Genomic DNA, 14,545 nt, shown 5'->3' on the forward strand with positions numbered 1-14,545 from the left:
ACTTCATGGCATGCAAAATTACTTTCCCCCTTTTAACCTCAGTTTTCTTCTGTGTGAAACAGGAACAATAAAGTTTCATTCGCCATTCAGTTTCTCTCAAGGTTTCACGAGATCATACCTAGAAAACATCCAAGTCATTGAAATGTATCATCATTTCTGTCATAATTAGTGGGATCCATTTCACTATTATTGGATATACAGTTTTGTGCCTGAAACCTACATAAAAAGAAAATGTTAAGTCTAAAAAGTGTTAGTGATTCATCATTTTTATATTATTAATTATAACCCTATTTAATCACACAAGGCCTTGTCCATGGCAGGTGCTCAATAAACACTTGTCGAACCAATGCATGTTTAGATTCTATTCTGTTTAGATTCTACACTGTTTAGATTCTATTCTGCCTCCAACACTTATTAGCTTGTGATCTGGGTAAGATAATTCACCTCTTTATGTCTGCATTTCCTTCTCCATAAAATATATAGAATAAGAATGCTTAGCTCATTCGGTTGTTGCCAGGGGTGAATGATTTGGCACATAGGAGGGGCGGGTTAAACATTAGCTGTGATGATCTCCTTCCAAATCTTCATTTTCAGAGCCACAGATGAGGCCACAGTGCCACCTGGTGACCCTAGAGTGTAAGTACACATGATCGCCAGCTATGCTCTGTCTCCACCATAGGTCCAAGACTGGGTAGTTCCGGCCTGGAGGTTTCCTCCTCACATCCCCGCAGACGGGGTTCAGACTGCCCGACACAGCTGAGTGATCCCAGGGCAGTGGCCACCTGTGCCAGCCCTGTGAGGTAGCTGGAGGATCATTGTTCCTTCCTTCTCAGGCTCTGGGCAGATGCCAGGGTTGGGGTGACCATGCCCTCAAGTTTCTTGCTTTGGAGGGCCACATTTTCCCTCGGAAAAGAAGGTAAAAGTCACAGGAAGCCAGAGACCTGTGACTTCTCTGTGCCCTGGGCCCAAACTGTAAAGACCTAACACACTATGCTAAAGTCCAAGGCTGGGGTGCTCCCCAGAGCTTCTTGCCTCACCGCCTCTGCTGAGGATGCATGAATACTATGTCCTCCCAGAGCTTTGGGAGCTTGTAGCAAGCAGTCTCCCCAGCACAAAATCTCTTGGAAACATCTAACTGTGTCAGAAACATTTGTGCAAATTTTGCATCCTATTTCCCAAATGTCCACATATTTTAGGAAAAAACCCGCAATTTCCTAAATATGCATGAAAAATTGGTATTATAGGACAATGTGACTTTTAAAAAATGTTATTTAAAAATCTTCCCCACCTCCTTTCTGCCCTCCAAGACTGCCAAATTCTTGTTGAACAAATATTATTAAATGCCTGTTACATGCCAGCCATGATTCATGGTCTTGGGGATATAGCAGAGAACAAACTCACGGGGTTCCTCTCTTATGTAACTCACATTCTTATACGATAATGATAAGGGTTAACATTAATTAAGCTGTCACTACATGTTAGTCACAGTGCAGTCATTCCCACACATTATTTCACTTAAACATGCTAGCAAGCTTCCAAGGTAGTTAGCTGTTTCTCCCTTAAAAACTGAGTCTCAGAATGATGAAGCACTTTGTCCAATGTCACACAGCTACTAAGTGTGGAGACCTTGCATCCAATTAATGCCCATCTCATTCTAAAGGACATGTTATGTGTTCTCCAGCCCATGGAGAATAATTTTAACACAGCCAATGCAATTTCTACACAACAATGTTCTTGTCTCAAGTCCAAGAAGGCCTCCTACACCTCCTATAATACTGGCTTTCTGGTGAGCAAAGATGCCATTCTCATGTGTAATCAGGTGGCAAATGGAGATATGACCAAAGTAATCATTTGTCTACACTCATAACACTGTACACACTCTTCCTGTGTCTGATTCAATTCAAGTACCCCTTTTGATTACTTAGCAAAACGGAGCTTTAAAAGGGTTAAGGTTTTTATATTCATGTAACTTTCCGTATTGCTTTGGAAGTCTCTGGTTAAATGAATACCCTTTTTTTTATTTTTTTGAGATGGAGTCTCGCTCTTTCGCCCAGGCCAGACTGCAGTGGTGGGATCTCGGATCACTGGAAGCTCCGCCTCCCGGGTTCATGCCATTCTCCTGCCTCAACCTCCCGAGTAGCTGGGACTACAGGTGCCCGCCACCACGCCCAGCTAATTTTTTTGTATTTTTAGTAGAGACAGGGTTTCACTGTGTTAGCCGGGATGGTCTCGATCTCCCGACCTCTTGATCCGCCAGCTGCGGCCTTCCAAAGTGCTGGGATTACAGGCGTGAGCCACCGCACCTGGCATGAATATTCTTTTAATAGTGACCTGTGATTCTGTTTTGATCAAGTGTTTTCAAACTTGACATCTTTGATGGGTTTCTCCAGTGTCAAAATCCTAAATCAAGTCTTTTTGGCTTAAAATTAACTTTGGGATTTTTCAGCTAGGTCCCTTGGGGAGTCTAAAGAATGTATCTCTCATCTTGTAGAGATATTAAGTGATTCGATTTATTTGGTAGATTATATGGGTGGGCATCGTCAAATGTGGTGATACTGCATGGGAGGGCATTGTCAAGTGAGGTGACATTAGATCTCATCTCAGTTATATTTATGGGTATGTTGTTGATAAACATGTTCCAAAAATTACATACATTTATACAAATTTAATATGTTATGATTTGTAATTTTGATTATTATGCTAAATATTTGCTGAAGTTTAGCTTTAGCAATATTATGCTAAATATATGTTAAATATTTGCTAAAGTTATGTTTGCATAAACATGTTATGAATGGCTGGGCACCATCACTCATGCCTATAATCCCAGCACTTTGGGAGACCAAGGCAGGTGGATCACCTGAGGTCAGGAATTCGAGACCAGCCTGACCAATAGGGTGAAACCCTGTCTCCACGAAAAATACAAAAATTAGCCAGGCGTGGTAGCACATACCTGTAGTCTCCGCAACTCGGAGGCTGAGATAGGATAATTGCTTGAACCCAGGAGGCGGAGGTTGCAGTGAGCCGAGATCGCGCCACTGCACTCCAGCCTGGGCGACAGAGCTAGAATCTATCTTTTAAAAAAAAAAAAAAAAAAAGTTATTAATTATTTCTGAAGATTATATGAAATTTATAAAACACTGGTGGTCCTGATGTGATGCTGTCAGTCATAATTCTGATTACTGTCTTAAAATGCTGCCCGTAAGATAAGTAATTGGCTGGACACAGTGGCTCACACCTGTAATCCCAGCACTTTGGGAGGCCGAGGCGGGTGGATCATGAGGTCAGGAAATCGAGATCATCCTGGCTAACATGGTGAAACCTCGTCTCTACTACAAATACAAAAAAAAATTAGCCGGGCATGGTGGCGGGCACCTGTAGTCCCAGCTACTTGGGAGGCTGAGAGGCTGAGTCAGGAGAATGGCGTGACCCTAGGAGGTGGAGCATGCAGTGAGCGGAGATCACGTCACTGCACTCCAGCCTGGGTGACAGAGTGAGACTCCGTCTCAAAAAAAAAAAAAAAAAAAAAAAAAAGATAAGTAATTAAATTTCCTTGTGAACTGGAAAGTTTCATCAGACTTTTATCATAACTATTGTTTTCATCATCCACAGTTACTGTTTTGAATTCTTCTCTAAAAATATTTGTAATTGACAATAGTCCAAATTTTCTTTTGTTTTCTTTCCTGTTTTTGAGACACAGTCTGGCTCTGTCGCCTAAGCTGGAGTGCAGTGGTGCCATCTTGGCTCTCTGCAACCTCTGCCTTCTGGGTTCAAGCGATTCTCCTGCTTCAGCCTCCCAAGTAGCTGGGACTACAGTCACCCGCCACCACGCCCAGCTAACTGCCAGTGGTAGAGACGGGGTTTTACCATGTTGGCCAGGCTGGTCTCCAACTCCTGACCTCGTGATCCACCCACCTCAGCCTCCCAAAGCGCTGGGATTACAGCCGTGAGCCACCGCGCCCGGCCCCCAAATTTGCTTTGCATGGAGAAAACTCTAACAAATCCTCTTCAACACGGTTTTCTGATAACCCAGATCAATGAACTACCCAGGCTTCACCACTACAGGCATGTGAGAAACTCGCACTTATGCCCCCTCAATACATTAAAACTAAATATTTTTTAAAAAATCAATGGGCCAGGCGCAGTGGCTCACGCCTGAAATCTCAGCACTTTGGGAAGCCAAGGCGGGCGGATCACTTGCAGTCAGGAGTTCCAGACCAGCCTGGCCAGCCCGTCTTACTAAAAGTACAAAAATTAGCCAGGCATGGTGGTGCATGTCTGTAATCCCAGTTACTCGGGAGGCTGAGGCATGAGAATCGCTTGAACCTGGGAGACAGAGGTTGCAGTGAACCAAAATTGTGTCACTGCACTCCAGCCTGGGCGACAGACTGAGACTCTGTCTCAGAAATAAAAAAAAATAAAAACCAATGAACTAAAAACCAATTTCTAGTGGCTTCTAATAAGAAAACAATGGTTCAAAAAACTGCTAAGCGAGATCAAGCAAAACAAAAAAATCTATTGATAATGTTTTTATAACTCGTATTTAAAACATTGTTGATTGTTGATTCTTGATTCATTCTTTTCTTTTTTTTTCAGACGGAGTCTCACTCTGTCACCCAGGCTGGAGTGCTGTGGTGGGATTTCCGCTCACTGCAACCTCCGCCTCCTGAGTTCAAGCCATTCTCCTGCCTCAGCCCCCCGAGTAGCTGGGATTACCGGCGCCCGCCACCACGCCTAGCTAGTTTTTGTATTTGTAGTGGAGACCGGGTTTCACCATGTTGGCCAGGCTGGTCCCCAACTCCTGATTTCAGGTGATCACCCCCCGACTGGGCCGCCCAAAGTGCTGGGATTGCAGGCGTGAGCCGCCACGCCCGGCCCGTTTTGTTTTCTAGATTGAAGAAATGTTTTTCTCAGAAGTTATCTAGAATTTACACCGATTTGGTAAAGCACACTTTTGTGAACAAAGATGGGTGGAAGCGTTTGTTTTTCCTCCCTACTTGATCCTTCCAAAGTTTGGAAACTATTCATGAATATTCTTATTTTCATGTACACATGTTCTCTTTATAAGCAGTCTATAATCAGAAAGATTGGTTATATTATCAAGGCTTTGACTGAAACATCCTATTTAAGAAAATGCAGAAAATGCCTGGCTTCGAGTTTGCAGCCTTACGTTACAGTCAGGGGGAAACTGTCACTCCCTGCAGGCCTGAGAACCTTAGAGCTCTTCGGGGAGCAACTTGGCAGGGAGGGTCCCGGCAGCTGCTCGTGGGCAGGAACCATGGGGCGCAGCCCCAGGCGACCCTTTGGCCAGTGGGGACCTTCCGCTTCCTGGCCTCTTTCTCCATCGTCCCGCCGGCTGCTAGGGAAGCGGCGGCCGCCCAGGGCCTGGAGGTCGCTCCCTCGCCTCCTCTGGCTGCGGGAATGGAGAGGCGGCGGCGGCCGGAGCAGGGTGGGTGGCCTGAGGCGACAGCCCAGCCAGCCTCCGTGGAGAATATGGCGACCTGCGGCGAGGTGAGCGTCAGCTGCTGCGCCGCCGACTTCTCGGAGCAGCGAAGGCTACTCGCGACAAGGCGCCACCAAGTGGAGCCCGGCCCCGCGGCCCTGGGAGGGGGCAGCAGCCAGGCAGCCAGGAAGCCCCGGGTGGAGCGCTGGGCACCAACGAGCGCCAGGGCAACCTCCAGGCGGCGCCCTCACCAGCCTCCAGGCGGCGCCGCGGCAGCCTCCAGGCAGCGCCCACACCAGCCTACAGGGGGCGCCGCTCACACTGCACCTGCCGCCGCGGCCCCGGGACGTGAACTGCGCTGTCGGCCTGGCCACGCTGACCTGGGCGGCCCAGGCCCGCAGCAGCCGGAGGAGGAGCCCAGGGCCACTGCCTGGGGTGACAAGAAGGGGCAGGACGGTGCCCCAGAAAAAGGCAAGAGCTCATAAATAGGGCCCCCGTGCCAGGAAAGGCTAGGAACAGAAGATGGAGAGATGGAGATGGAGAAGCAGCAGGTGGGAAGGAGCGGCGCTCCACCGGTGGGGTCAACATGCGCTGGCCAGGCTTAGAGTATGAAGAGGAAGCAGCAGGGCAGAAAGAGCAGAAACGAGAAGGTGCAATGACACAACGGAGCACAATGCAGAATCCAGCCCTAGGACTCCAATAAAGGCTGGCTTTCATTGCAGCTCACACCCCCCACCCCTAATCAGAGAGGATCAGGGGAGAGAGAGGACCCAAGGAACACTGGAAGCTGAAGGGCAGGAATCTGAGGCCAAGACTGATTGTTGGAAATTGTGGGAATCAGGAAAGGAGAAAGTGAGGCAGAATGGGTGGACGGAGGGGGGGGGGGGCAGTGAACCCGGTTAGGAAGGATTAGAAATCAGAACCTTAGGAAAGATCCAGAAAGGAACTGTCCTTAAAAAGGTGCATGCTGCGGCTGGGTACTGTGGCTCACGCCTGTAATCCCAGCGCTTTGGGAGGCCGAGGCGGGCAGATCACCTAAGGTCAGGAGTTCGAGACCAGCCTGGCCAACATGGCGAAACCCCATCTCTACTAGAAGTACAAAAATTAGCCAGGTGTGGTGGTGTGCACCCGTAATCCCAGCTACTTGGGAGGCTGAGGCAGGGAGAATTGCTTGAACCTGGGAGGTGGGAGTTGCAGTGAGCTGAGATCGTGCCACTCCATTGCAGCCTGGGCGACAAGAGTGAGACTCCGTCTCAAAAAAGAAAAAAAAGAAAAAGAAAAAAGAAGGTGTATGCTGGTGATGAAGGAATGGGTTCTAAGACTCAGGGAGTGAGGGAAGGGGAGGGACAGGGGTTGGGGGTGCAGTGGGGTGCTAATGCAGCACCCAAACAGAAGAAGACTGGAGGAAAACAGGGCCCTTCTCCTCCAACTCCAGCTGCTCCTCTGAGTCCTGGGCCACCTGCTCCTGTGTCTGCCGACCTACTGGCCTGTCTCTGAATCGCTGGAATGCCGTTCCTCCTGATCTCTGCCCTGCCTCAGACCTTTCACTAACACCACCACCCCCACTGCCCAGGGACCACCACCCCCACTGCCCCCGACCATAGCCTGCCCCTATCCCAGAAGCCCCTGCTTCCAGCCACATGCCCTAGGTGACCTAAAGGGGACCTGTACATGCAGATGAAGAGGGTGCTCTTCTGGCTCCTCCTGCTTAGGTATCCCAGTCGCGCAATCATGAGTGTGAGTAAATGTTGGATATCACACAGATTCTATTTCTCAAGCTGTTTCACACTGTGGTTTACCTAACAGTGTTTTTCTGGGGGTCATCGATGGGGATTTGGTTCTCCCTGCAGACCAAGGACCTCAGCGCAGATTTCTTGAGCAGCCTAGAGAGGCTCTGGCCTCACCTGTCCACATCAAGTTCTGGGTCCTGCCTGCCCTGCTTGGCCCAAACACAGCAAGGGTGACAGGAGGGAAACGGGAAAATGGTAACTTTATAATATTGGAAAGGAAGGATTTCATGGCCCAGTGGAACACAAGAGAACCCAGAAATAAATCCATGCGTTTACAGCCAGCTCATTTTGCGCCGAGGCCCCAAAAACATACCGTGGGGAAACAGATGGTGTCTTCAATAAGTGGTGCTGGGAAAATGAGATATATCTATGTGTGAAGAATAAAACTAGACCCCTATGCTTCACCATATATAAAAATCAAATCAAAATTAATTAAAAACTTATATGTAAAAAACGACAGTCTGGGCACAGTGGCTCACACTGTGGAGCGGCCCCCTCCGAGCCCCGGCCGTCCCCCCTCCTCGCCCTGCACCCACCCCCATCGCCCCTGCCCCCGGCGGCGGCCTCGCGTGCGAGGGGGCTCCCTTCACCTCCGTGCCTCAGTTTCCCCAGCTGTAAAATAGGGACAGAGCGACCCAGTGGCAGAGAGGAGCCAGCTGTGGAGCCCCGCCCGCCCCCTGCCCCCTAGGTAGCCTCTGACGAGGATTGTTATTCTAAGCGCAATACTTGGCCCGCCGGCTTCCCGCTGCCCCCACCGCGCTCACGCAATAACCTGCCCAGCAGCCATCGACGCGCGTGCGGCCTGGCTCCCTCCAGCACCTGCGCCGAGGGGCGGGCCGTCCTGGCTGCGCAGGGCGCGGGGGCGAGGCTGCAAAGGCTGGGGTCCCGCTGCCGTGATTAATGTACTGACAAACTGAGGCAGCAGTGCCCCCACCACGGCCACCACACCCCACTAACCCCCACACCCCGACTCCGCGAAATAAACGACAGCATTGGCAAAAAAAAAAAAAAAGGCAAAAGATCTCAATGGCTATTTTCCAACAGAAGACATACAAGTGGCTACCAGGTATATGCAAACTTGTTTAACATCACTAATCATCACAGAAATGCACATCAAAACCACAGTAAAATTTCATCTAACCTCAATTAAAATGGCGACTATCAGAAAGTCAGAAAACAACAAATGCTGACAAGGACACAGATAAACAGGAGCACTCAAACACTCTTGGTGGGAATGTTTTTTGTTTGTTTGTTTGTTTTGAGACAGAGTCTCTCTCTCTGTCGCCCAGGCTGGAGTAGTGCAAGGGCGCGGATCTCACTGCAACCTCCCGGGGGGGGCTCACTGCAACCTCCGCCTCCTGGGTTCCAGCATTCTCCTGCCTCAGTCTCCCGAGTAGCTGGGACTACAGGCGTTTGCCACCACGCCCAGCTATTTTTTGTGTTTTTAGTAGAGATGGGGTTTCACCATTTTGGCCAGGATGTTTTTGATCTCTTGACCTCGTTATCCTCCCTCCTCAGCCTCCCAAAGAGCTGGGATTACCGGCGTGAGCCACCGTGCCCGGCCGGTGGGAATGTAAAATAGTTTATCCACTATGGAAAACTGCATGGAGGGTCCTCAATAAGCTAAAAATAGAAGTACCGTATAATTCGGCAATCACACTGCTGGGTATATGCCCACAAGAAAGAAACTCAGTATATCAAAGACACATCTGCACTTCTATGTTTATTGCAGCACTATTCAAAACAGCCAAAATACAAAATCAACCTAAGTATTCATCAACAGATGAATGGACAAAGAAAATGTGGTACATATACACAAAAAGAAAGGATTTGTGAATATACTAAAAGCCACTGAATTGTATGCCTTAAATGGGGAAGTTGTATGTTATGTGAATTCTATTTCAATAAGGTTGCTTTTAAAAAACGTAAGGGGTCGGACACAATGGCTCATGCCTGTAATCACAGCACTTTGAGAGGCCGAGGCGGGTGGATTATGAGGTCAGGAGTTCAAGACCAGCCTGGCCAAGATGGTGAAACCCCGTCTCTACTAAAAATGCAAAATTAGCCAGCGTAGTGGCGGACACCTGTAATTCCAGCTACTCAGGAGGCTGAGACAGAGAATTGCTTGAACCCAGGAGGCGAAGGTTTCAGTGAGCTGAGATCGTGCCACTACAATCCAGTCTGGGTGACAGAGAAAAACTCAAAAAAATAAATAAATAAAATAAGGGGCCGGGCACCATGACTCATGCCTATAATCCCAGCAATTTGGGAAGCTGAAGTAGGTGGATCATCTGACGTCAGGAGTTGGAGACCAGCCTGAGCAACAGGGTGAAACCCCGTCTCTACTAAAAAGACAAAAATTAGCTAGGCATGGTGGTGGGTGCCTGTAATCCCAGCCACTCGGGAGGCTGAGGCAGGAGAATCGCTTGAACCCGGGAGGCAGAGGTTGCCGTGAGCCGAGATCACGCCACGGCACTCCAGCCTGGCGACAGAGCGAGACTCTGTCTCAAAATTAGAGAGTGTCTCTATCACTCAGGCTGGAGTGCAGTGGTACAATCACAGATCGCCATAACCTTGAACTCCTGGGCTCAAGTGATCCTCCCTCCTTGGTCTCCCAAAGTGCTGGGATTACAGGTGTGACCCACTGTACTCAGCCTCTATTAAATTCCAAATGGGAGAGGGAGAAAAGCCAGTAGGTGCAGCAATATCACCAACCAGCCAACGGCACTTCAGTTTTCTAATGTTATACTGCACATAAGTCTATTTAAATTTGCTATGTGTTCATTCAAACTAAAACCATAAATCAATGATGATAAGACACCGGTTTAAGAAAAATGTAGGCCGGGCACAGTGGCTCACACCTGTAATCCAAGCACTTTGGGAGGCCGAGGTGGGCAGATCACCTGAGGTCAAGGTCAGAAGTTAGAAACCAGCCTGGCCAACATGGCAAAATCCCGTCTCTACTGAAAATACAAAAATTAGCCAGATATGATGGTGCACGCTTGTAATCCCAGCTACTCGGGAGGCTGAGGCACGAGAAAGAACTGCTTGAACCCGGGAGGCGGAGGTTGCAGTGAGCCCAGATTGCACCACTGCACCCCATCCTGGGCAACAGAGCACGACTCCGTCTCAGAAACAAACAAACAAAAATTTACACCTTAACTAAAGGTATGGATCCTCATTGCCACCTACCTGCCCTGGAGTGGGCCTGGAATATCTCCGGATATGAGCTTCTTTCCATTTTCCTCTTCTGTTCTTCTAATTTAAAGAAAAGAAAAAGCTGTTCATTTGTTTCATCATACCAAATTTCTAACTCCTGAACATGCAAACATGACCATGTTGCCTATAACCTCCCAGTGACTGAGGCAGGATTTCAAACACATTTATCACATCTCCCTGCCTCCAGTTTCAGGTATCGTTTGAGTTTCTGGAAAAGACAAGAATATGCGACAAAAAAGTTCCACCCACTTCTTGTTTACTTGGTGCTCTATATGACCTGAACATATAATAAGTATTTATAGAGTCAAATCAATATATTAAGTAAATGAAACTCTTAATAGACAGAATTAAATAGTATAAGTCTTTCCTCTCAATTTCAAAATCCTTTAATTACAAGGCACCTTTTACCCAAGACAAATACCAATTTTCAAGTGAGCCGAAGCTGTGTGTGACACTGCGAAGCCAAGAGGCACCTTTAACAGAAGGAAACCGCAGCCACTGGCTTCACAGCAGGCTGAACTCGTTGAACAGGGTCACCTCTGTCCTACTCACCTCTGACTGTCCTCCAGCATCTTCATGGCCTCCTTCAAGTTTTTCCCCATTTCAGCTAACATGGGGTCTGCTATCTGGGAAACAAAAAAAAAAAGAAAGAAATTTTAATAATCCTCTATTACCTCTATAACACAATTCACCCAGAAAAATTCAGTGCATAATTTCTTCTGGATTTACTTTAAAATACATGATTTTAAAATTTGCAATAGTACAAAAGTATAACAGAAAAAGTAAAAGTCTTCCAGCCCCACTTCCCAGAGGAAGCCGCTGTTTTGATTTTTATTTTTTGAGATGGAGTCTCACTCTATTGCCCAGGCTACAGTGCAATGGCATGACCTTGCTCACTGCAACCTCTGCCTCCTGGGTTCAAGTGATTCTCTTGCCTCAGCCTCCCAAGTAGCTGGGATTACAGGCACACACCACCATGCCCAGCTAATTTTTGTATTTTTAGTAGAGACGGGGGGTTTCACCATGTTGGCCATTCTAGTCTCGAACTCTTGACCTCAAGTGATCTGCCCGCCCTGGCTTCCCAAAGTGCTGGGATTGCAGGTGTGAGCCACTGTGCCTGGCCTCCTTAAGTTCCTTTTGAATTTTAGTGCCATGTGTATACCTATCTCCCATCCAAAAAGTAAACAAAATAGAACTTAAATTTTTCTGCAGAATTATTCTTTTTTCACCATTCATTCTGGGAGGAACCACGTGAGGCCAAACCCAAGGACCCTACCCTTCTTCACTTGGTGCCACCTTCCCACCTGACAAGTTACAAGTCCCATGGGGGTAACCACAAGGTCCCCTCAGCCTGGCCACTGTACACAGCCCCAGGGTACCGGCAACGCATGACCTACACTCCAAGGCAACTGGACAACTTGGTCTTTGGTGAGATCACTTCTGATAACAAAGTGAGTCAGCTTCGCTTCAGACAAGCAATGTGGCAGTGATACAAAGACATGCTATTTTGACAAATATTATTTTTGAGACAGTCGCTCTGTTACATAGGCTGGGGTACAGTGGTTTGATCGTGGCTCACTGCAGCCTTGACCCCAGGGATCAAGTGATCCTCCCACCTCAGCCTCCTGAGTACCTGGGAATACAAGTGCTCGCCGCCATGCCTGGCTAATTTTCAAAATTGTTTTGTAGATACGAGGTCTCATTATGCTGCACAGGCTGGTCTCGAACTCCTGAGCTCAAGTTATCCTTCTGCTGGGATTACAGGCTGAGCCACTGTGCCCAAACTTTTTGCAAAATTAAAACATACACATTCATTTTCCTTTCTCTATTCTTAATCTCTGTAGTTATTTTTAGGGAGAAAATTCTTGTTGACTTCAATCTCTATGTAGCATGAGTTGTGTTATAACAATAAATTATCTATTATATATTATATTACATATAATACATATAATATCATATATAAGTTATAGCTCTTTTGTTCCCCTCTTACTCTTCTAAGTGTGCTGCTTAAAGGAAGAGCTGTGTTTACCTTTTCCTATTGCTCACTGTATCTAGCAATATCCTACGGCATGGCATACAATACGTACGTATTTAAAACTGCATTGCCTCCTCAAAATTGTTTTTAAGAAATTCCACTCCATTTATCAATATAAGATTCAGAAATTGTTACATTCTAGAAGGGACCTAAGGGATCTAGTCCAGGGATTTTCCAACTGTGTTCTCCTGAGCCTTAAGGTCCCTGGGAGGACTCTGAGAAGGAAGGGTTAGGTAAGCAGTTGGGGCTTCTAACTCCCTAGCAGATCAGCTCTGTCTTGTATAACAGGGTTTTGAGTAAAGTTTTTATTTGTAAAAAGTTTCATTGAATGATAAAGGGGATATCACCACCGATCCCACAGAAATACAAACTACCATCACGGAATACTATAAACACCTCTACACAAATAAACTAGAAAATCTACAAGAAATGGATAAATTCCTCGACACATACACCCTCCCAAGACTAAACCAGGAAGAAGTTGCATCTCTGAATAGACCAATAACAGGAGCTAAAATTGAGGCAATAATTAACAGCTTACCAACCAAAAAAAGTCCGGGACCAGATGGATTCACAGCCGAATTCTACCAGAGGTAAAAGGAGGAGCTGGTACCATTCCTTCTGAAACTATTCCAATCAATAGAAAAAGAGGGAATCCTTCCTAACTCATTTCATGAGGCCAGCATTATCCTGATACCAAAGCCTGGCAGAGACACAACAAAAAAAGAGAATTTTAGGCCAATATCCCTGATGAACATCGATGCAAAAATCCTCAATAAAATACTGGCAAACCGAATCCAGCAGCACATCAAAAAGCTTATCCACCATGATCAAGTGGGCTTCATCCCTGGGATGCAAGGCTGGTTCAACATACACAAATCAATAAATCTAATCCAGCATATAAAGAGAACCAATGACAAAAACCACATGATTATCTCAATAGATGCAGAAAGGCCTTTGACAAAATTCAACAACCCTTCATGCTAAAAACTCTCAATAAATTGGGTATTGATGGGACGTATCTCAAAATAATAAAAGCTATCTATGACAAACCCACAGCCAATATCATACTGAATGGGCAAAAACTGGAAGCATTCCCTTTGAAAACTGGCACAAGACAGGGATGCCCTCTCTCACCACTCCTATTCAACACAGTGTTGGAAGTTCTGGCCAGGGCAATGAGGCAGGAGAAGGAAATAAAGGGTATTCAGTTAGGAAAAGAGGAAGTCAAATTGTCCCTGTTTGCAGACGACATGATTGTATATCTAGAAAACCCCATCATCTCAGCCCAAAATCTCCTTAAACTGATAGGTAACTTCAGCAAAGTCTCAGGATACAGAATCAATGTGCAAAAATCACAAGCATTCTTATACACCAATAACAGACAGAGAGCCAAATCATGAGTGAACTCCCATTCACAATTGCTTCAAAGAGAATAAAATACCTAGGAATCCAACTTACAAGGGATGTGAGGGACCTCTTCAAGGAGAACTGCAAACCACTGCTCAATGAAATAAAAGAAGATACAAACAAATGGAAGAACATTCCATGCTCATGGGTAGGAAGAATCAATATCGTGAAAACGGCCACACTGCCCAAGGTAATTTATAGATTCAATGCCATCCCCATCAAGCTACCAATGACTTTCTTCACAGCATTGGAAAAAACTACTTTAAAGTTCATATGGAACCAAAAAAGAGCCCGCATTGCCAAGTCACTCCTAAGCCAAAAAAACAAAGCTGGAGGCATCATGCTACCTGACTTCAAACTATACTACAAGGCTACAGTCACCAAAACAGCATGGTACTGGTACCAATACAGAGATATAGACCAATGGAACAGAATAGAGCCCTCAGAAATAATGCCGAATATCTACAACTATCTGATCTTTGACAAACCTGACAAAAACAAGAAATGGGGAAAGGATTCCCTATTTAATAAATGGTGCTGGGAAAACTGGCTAGCCATATGTAGAAAGCTGAAACTGGATCCCTTCCTTACATCTTATACAAAAATTAATTCAAGATGGATTAAAGACTTAAATGTTAGACCTAAAACCAT

General features: G+C 46.5%; 1 protein-coding gene across 6 annotated transcripts in view; it reads right to left on the bottom strand.

Annotated features, from left to right (window-relative positions):
- LOC129016234 (protein N-terminal asparagine amidohydrolase-like) overlaps window positions 1-14,545 on the bottom strand; it is a 34,757-nt gene that overhangs the window by 1,204 nt on the left and 19,008 nt on the right. For 2 of the 6 annotated variants that reach the window (XM_054455402.2, XM_054455400.2), the window contains 2 exons: window positions 11,002-11,075; window positions 10,423-10,488 (listed from right to left, as the gene is read on the bottom strand). In XM_054455402.2, the coding sequence (XP_054311377.1) occupies window positions 10,423-10,488; window positions 11,002-11,075 (140 nt within the window). Of the gene's footprint in view, window positions 1-37; window positions 119-10,422; window positions 10,489-11,001; window positions 11,076-13,025; window positions 13,188-14,545 lie in introns of those variants that run through there. The other 4 variants (XR_010124348.1, XR_008494743.2, XM_054455401.2 and 1 more) reach the window with 4 other exon arrangements.

Source organism: Pongo pygmaeus, chromosome 18 (genome assembly GCF_028885625.2).
Source record: "Pongo pygmaeus isolate AG05252 chromosome 18, NHGRI_mPonPyg2-v2.0_pri, whole genome shotgun sequence".
In the NCBI taxonomy this organism is placed as follows: domain Eukaryota; kingdom Metazoa; phylum Chordata; class Mammalia; order Primates; family Hominidae; genus Pongo; species Pongo pygmaeus.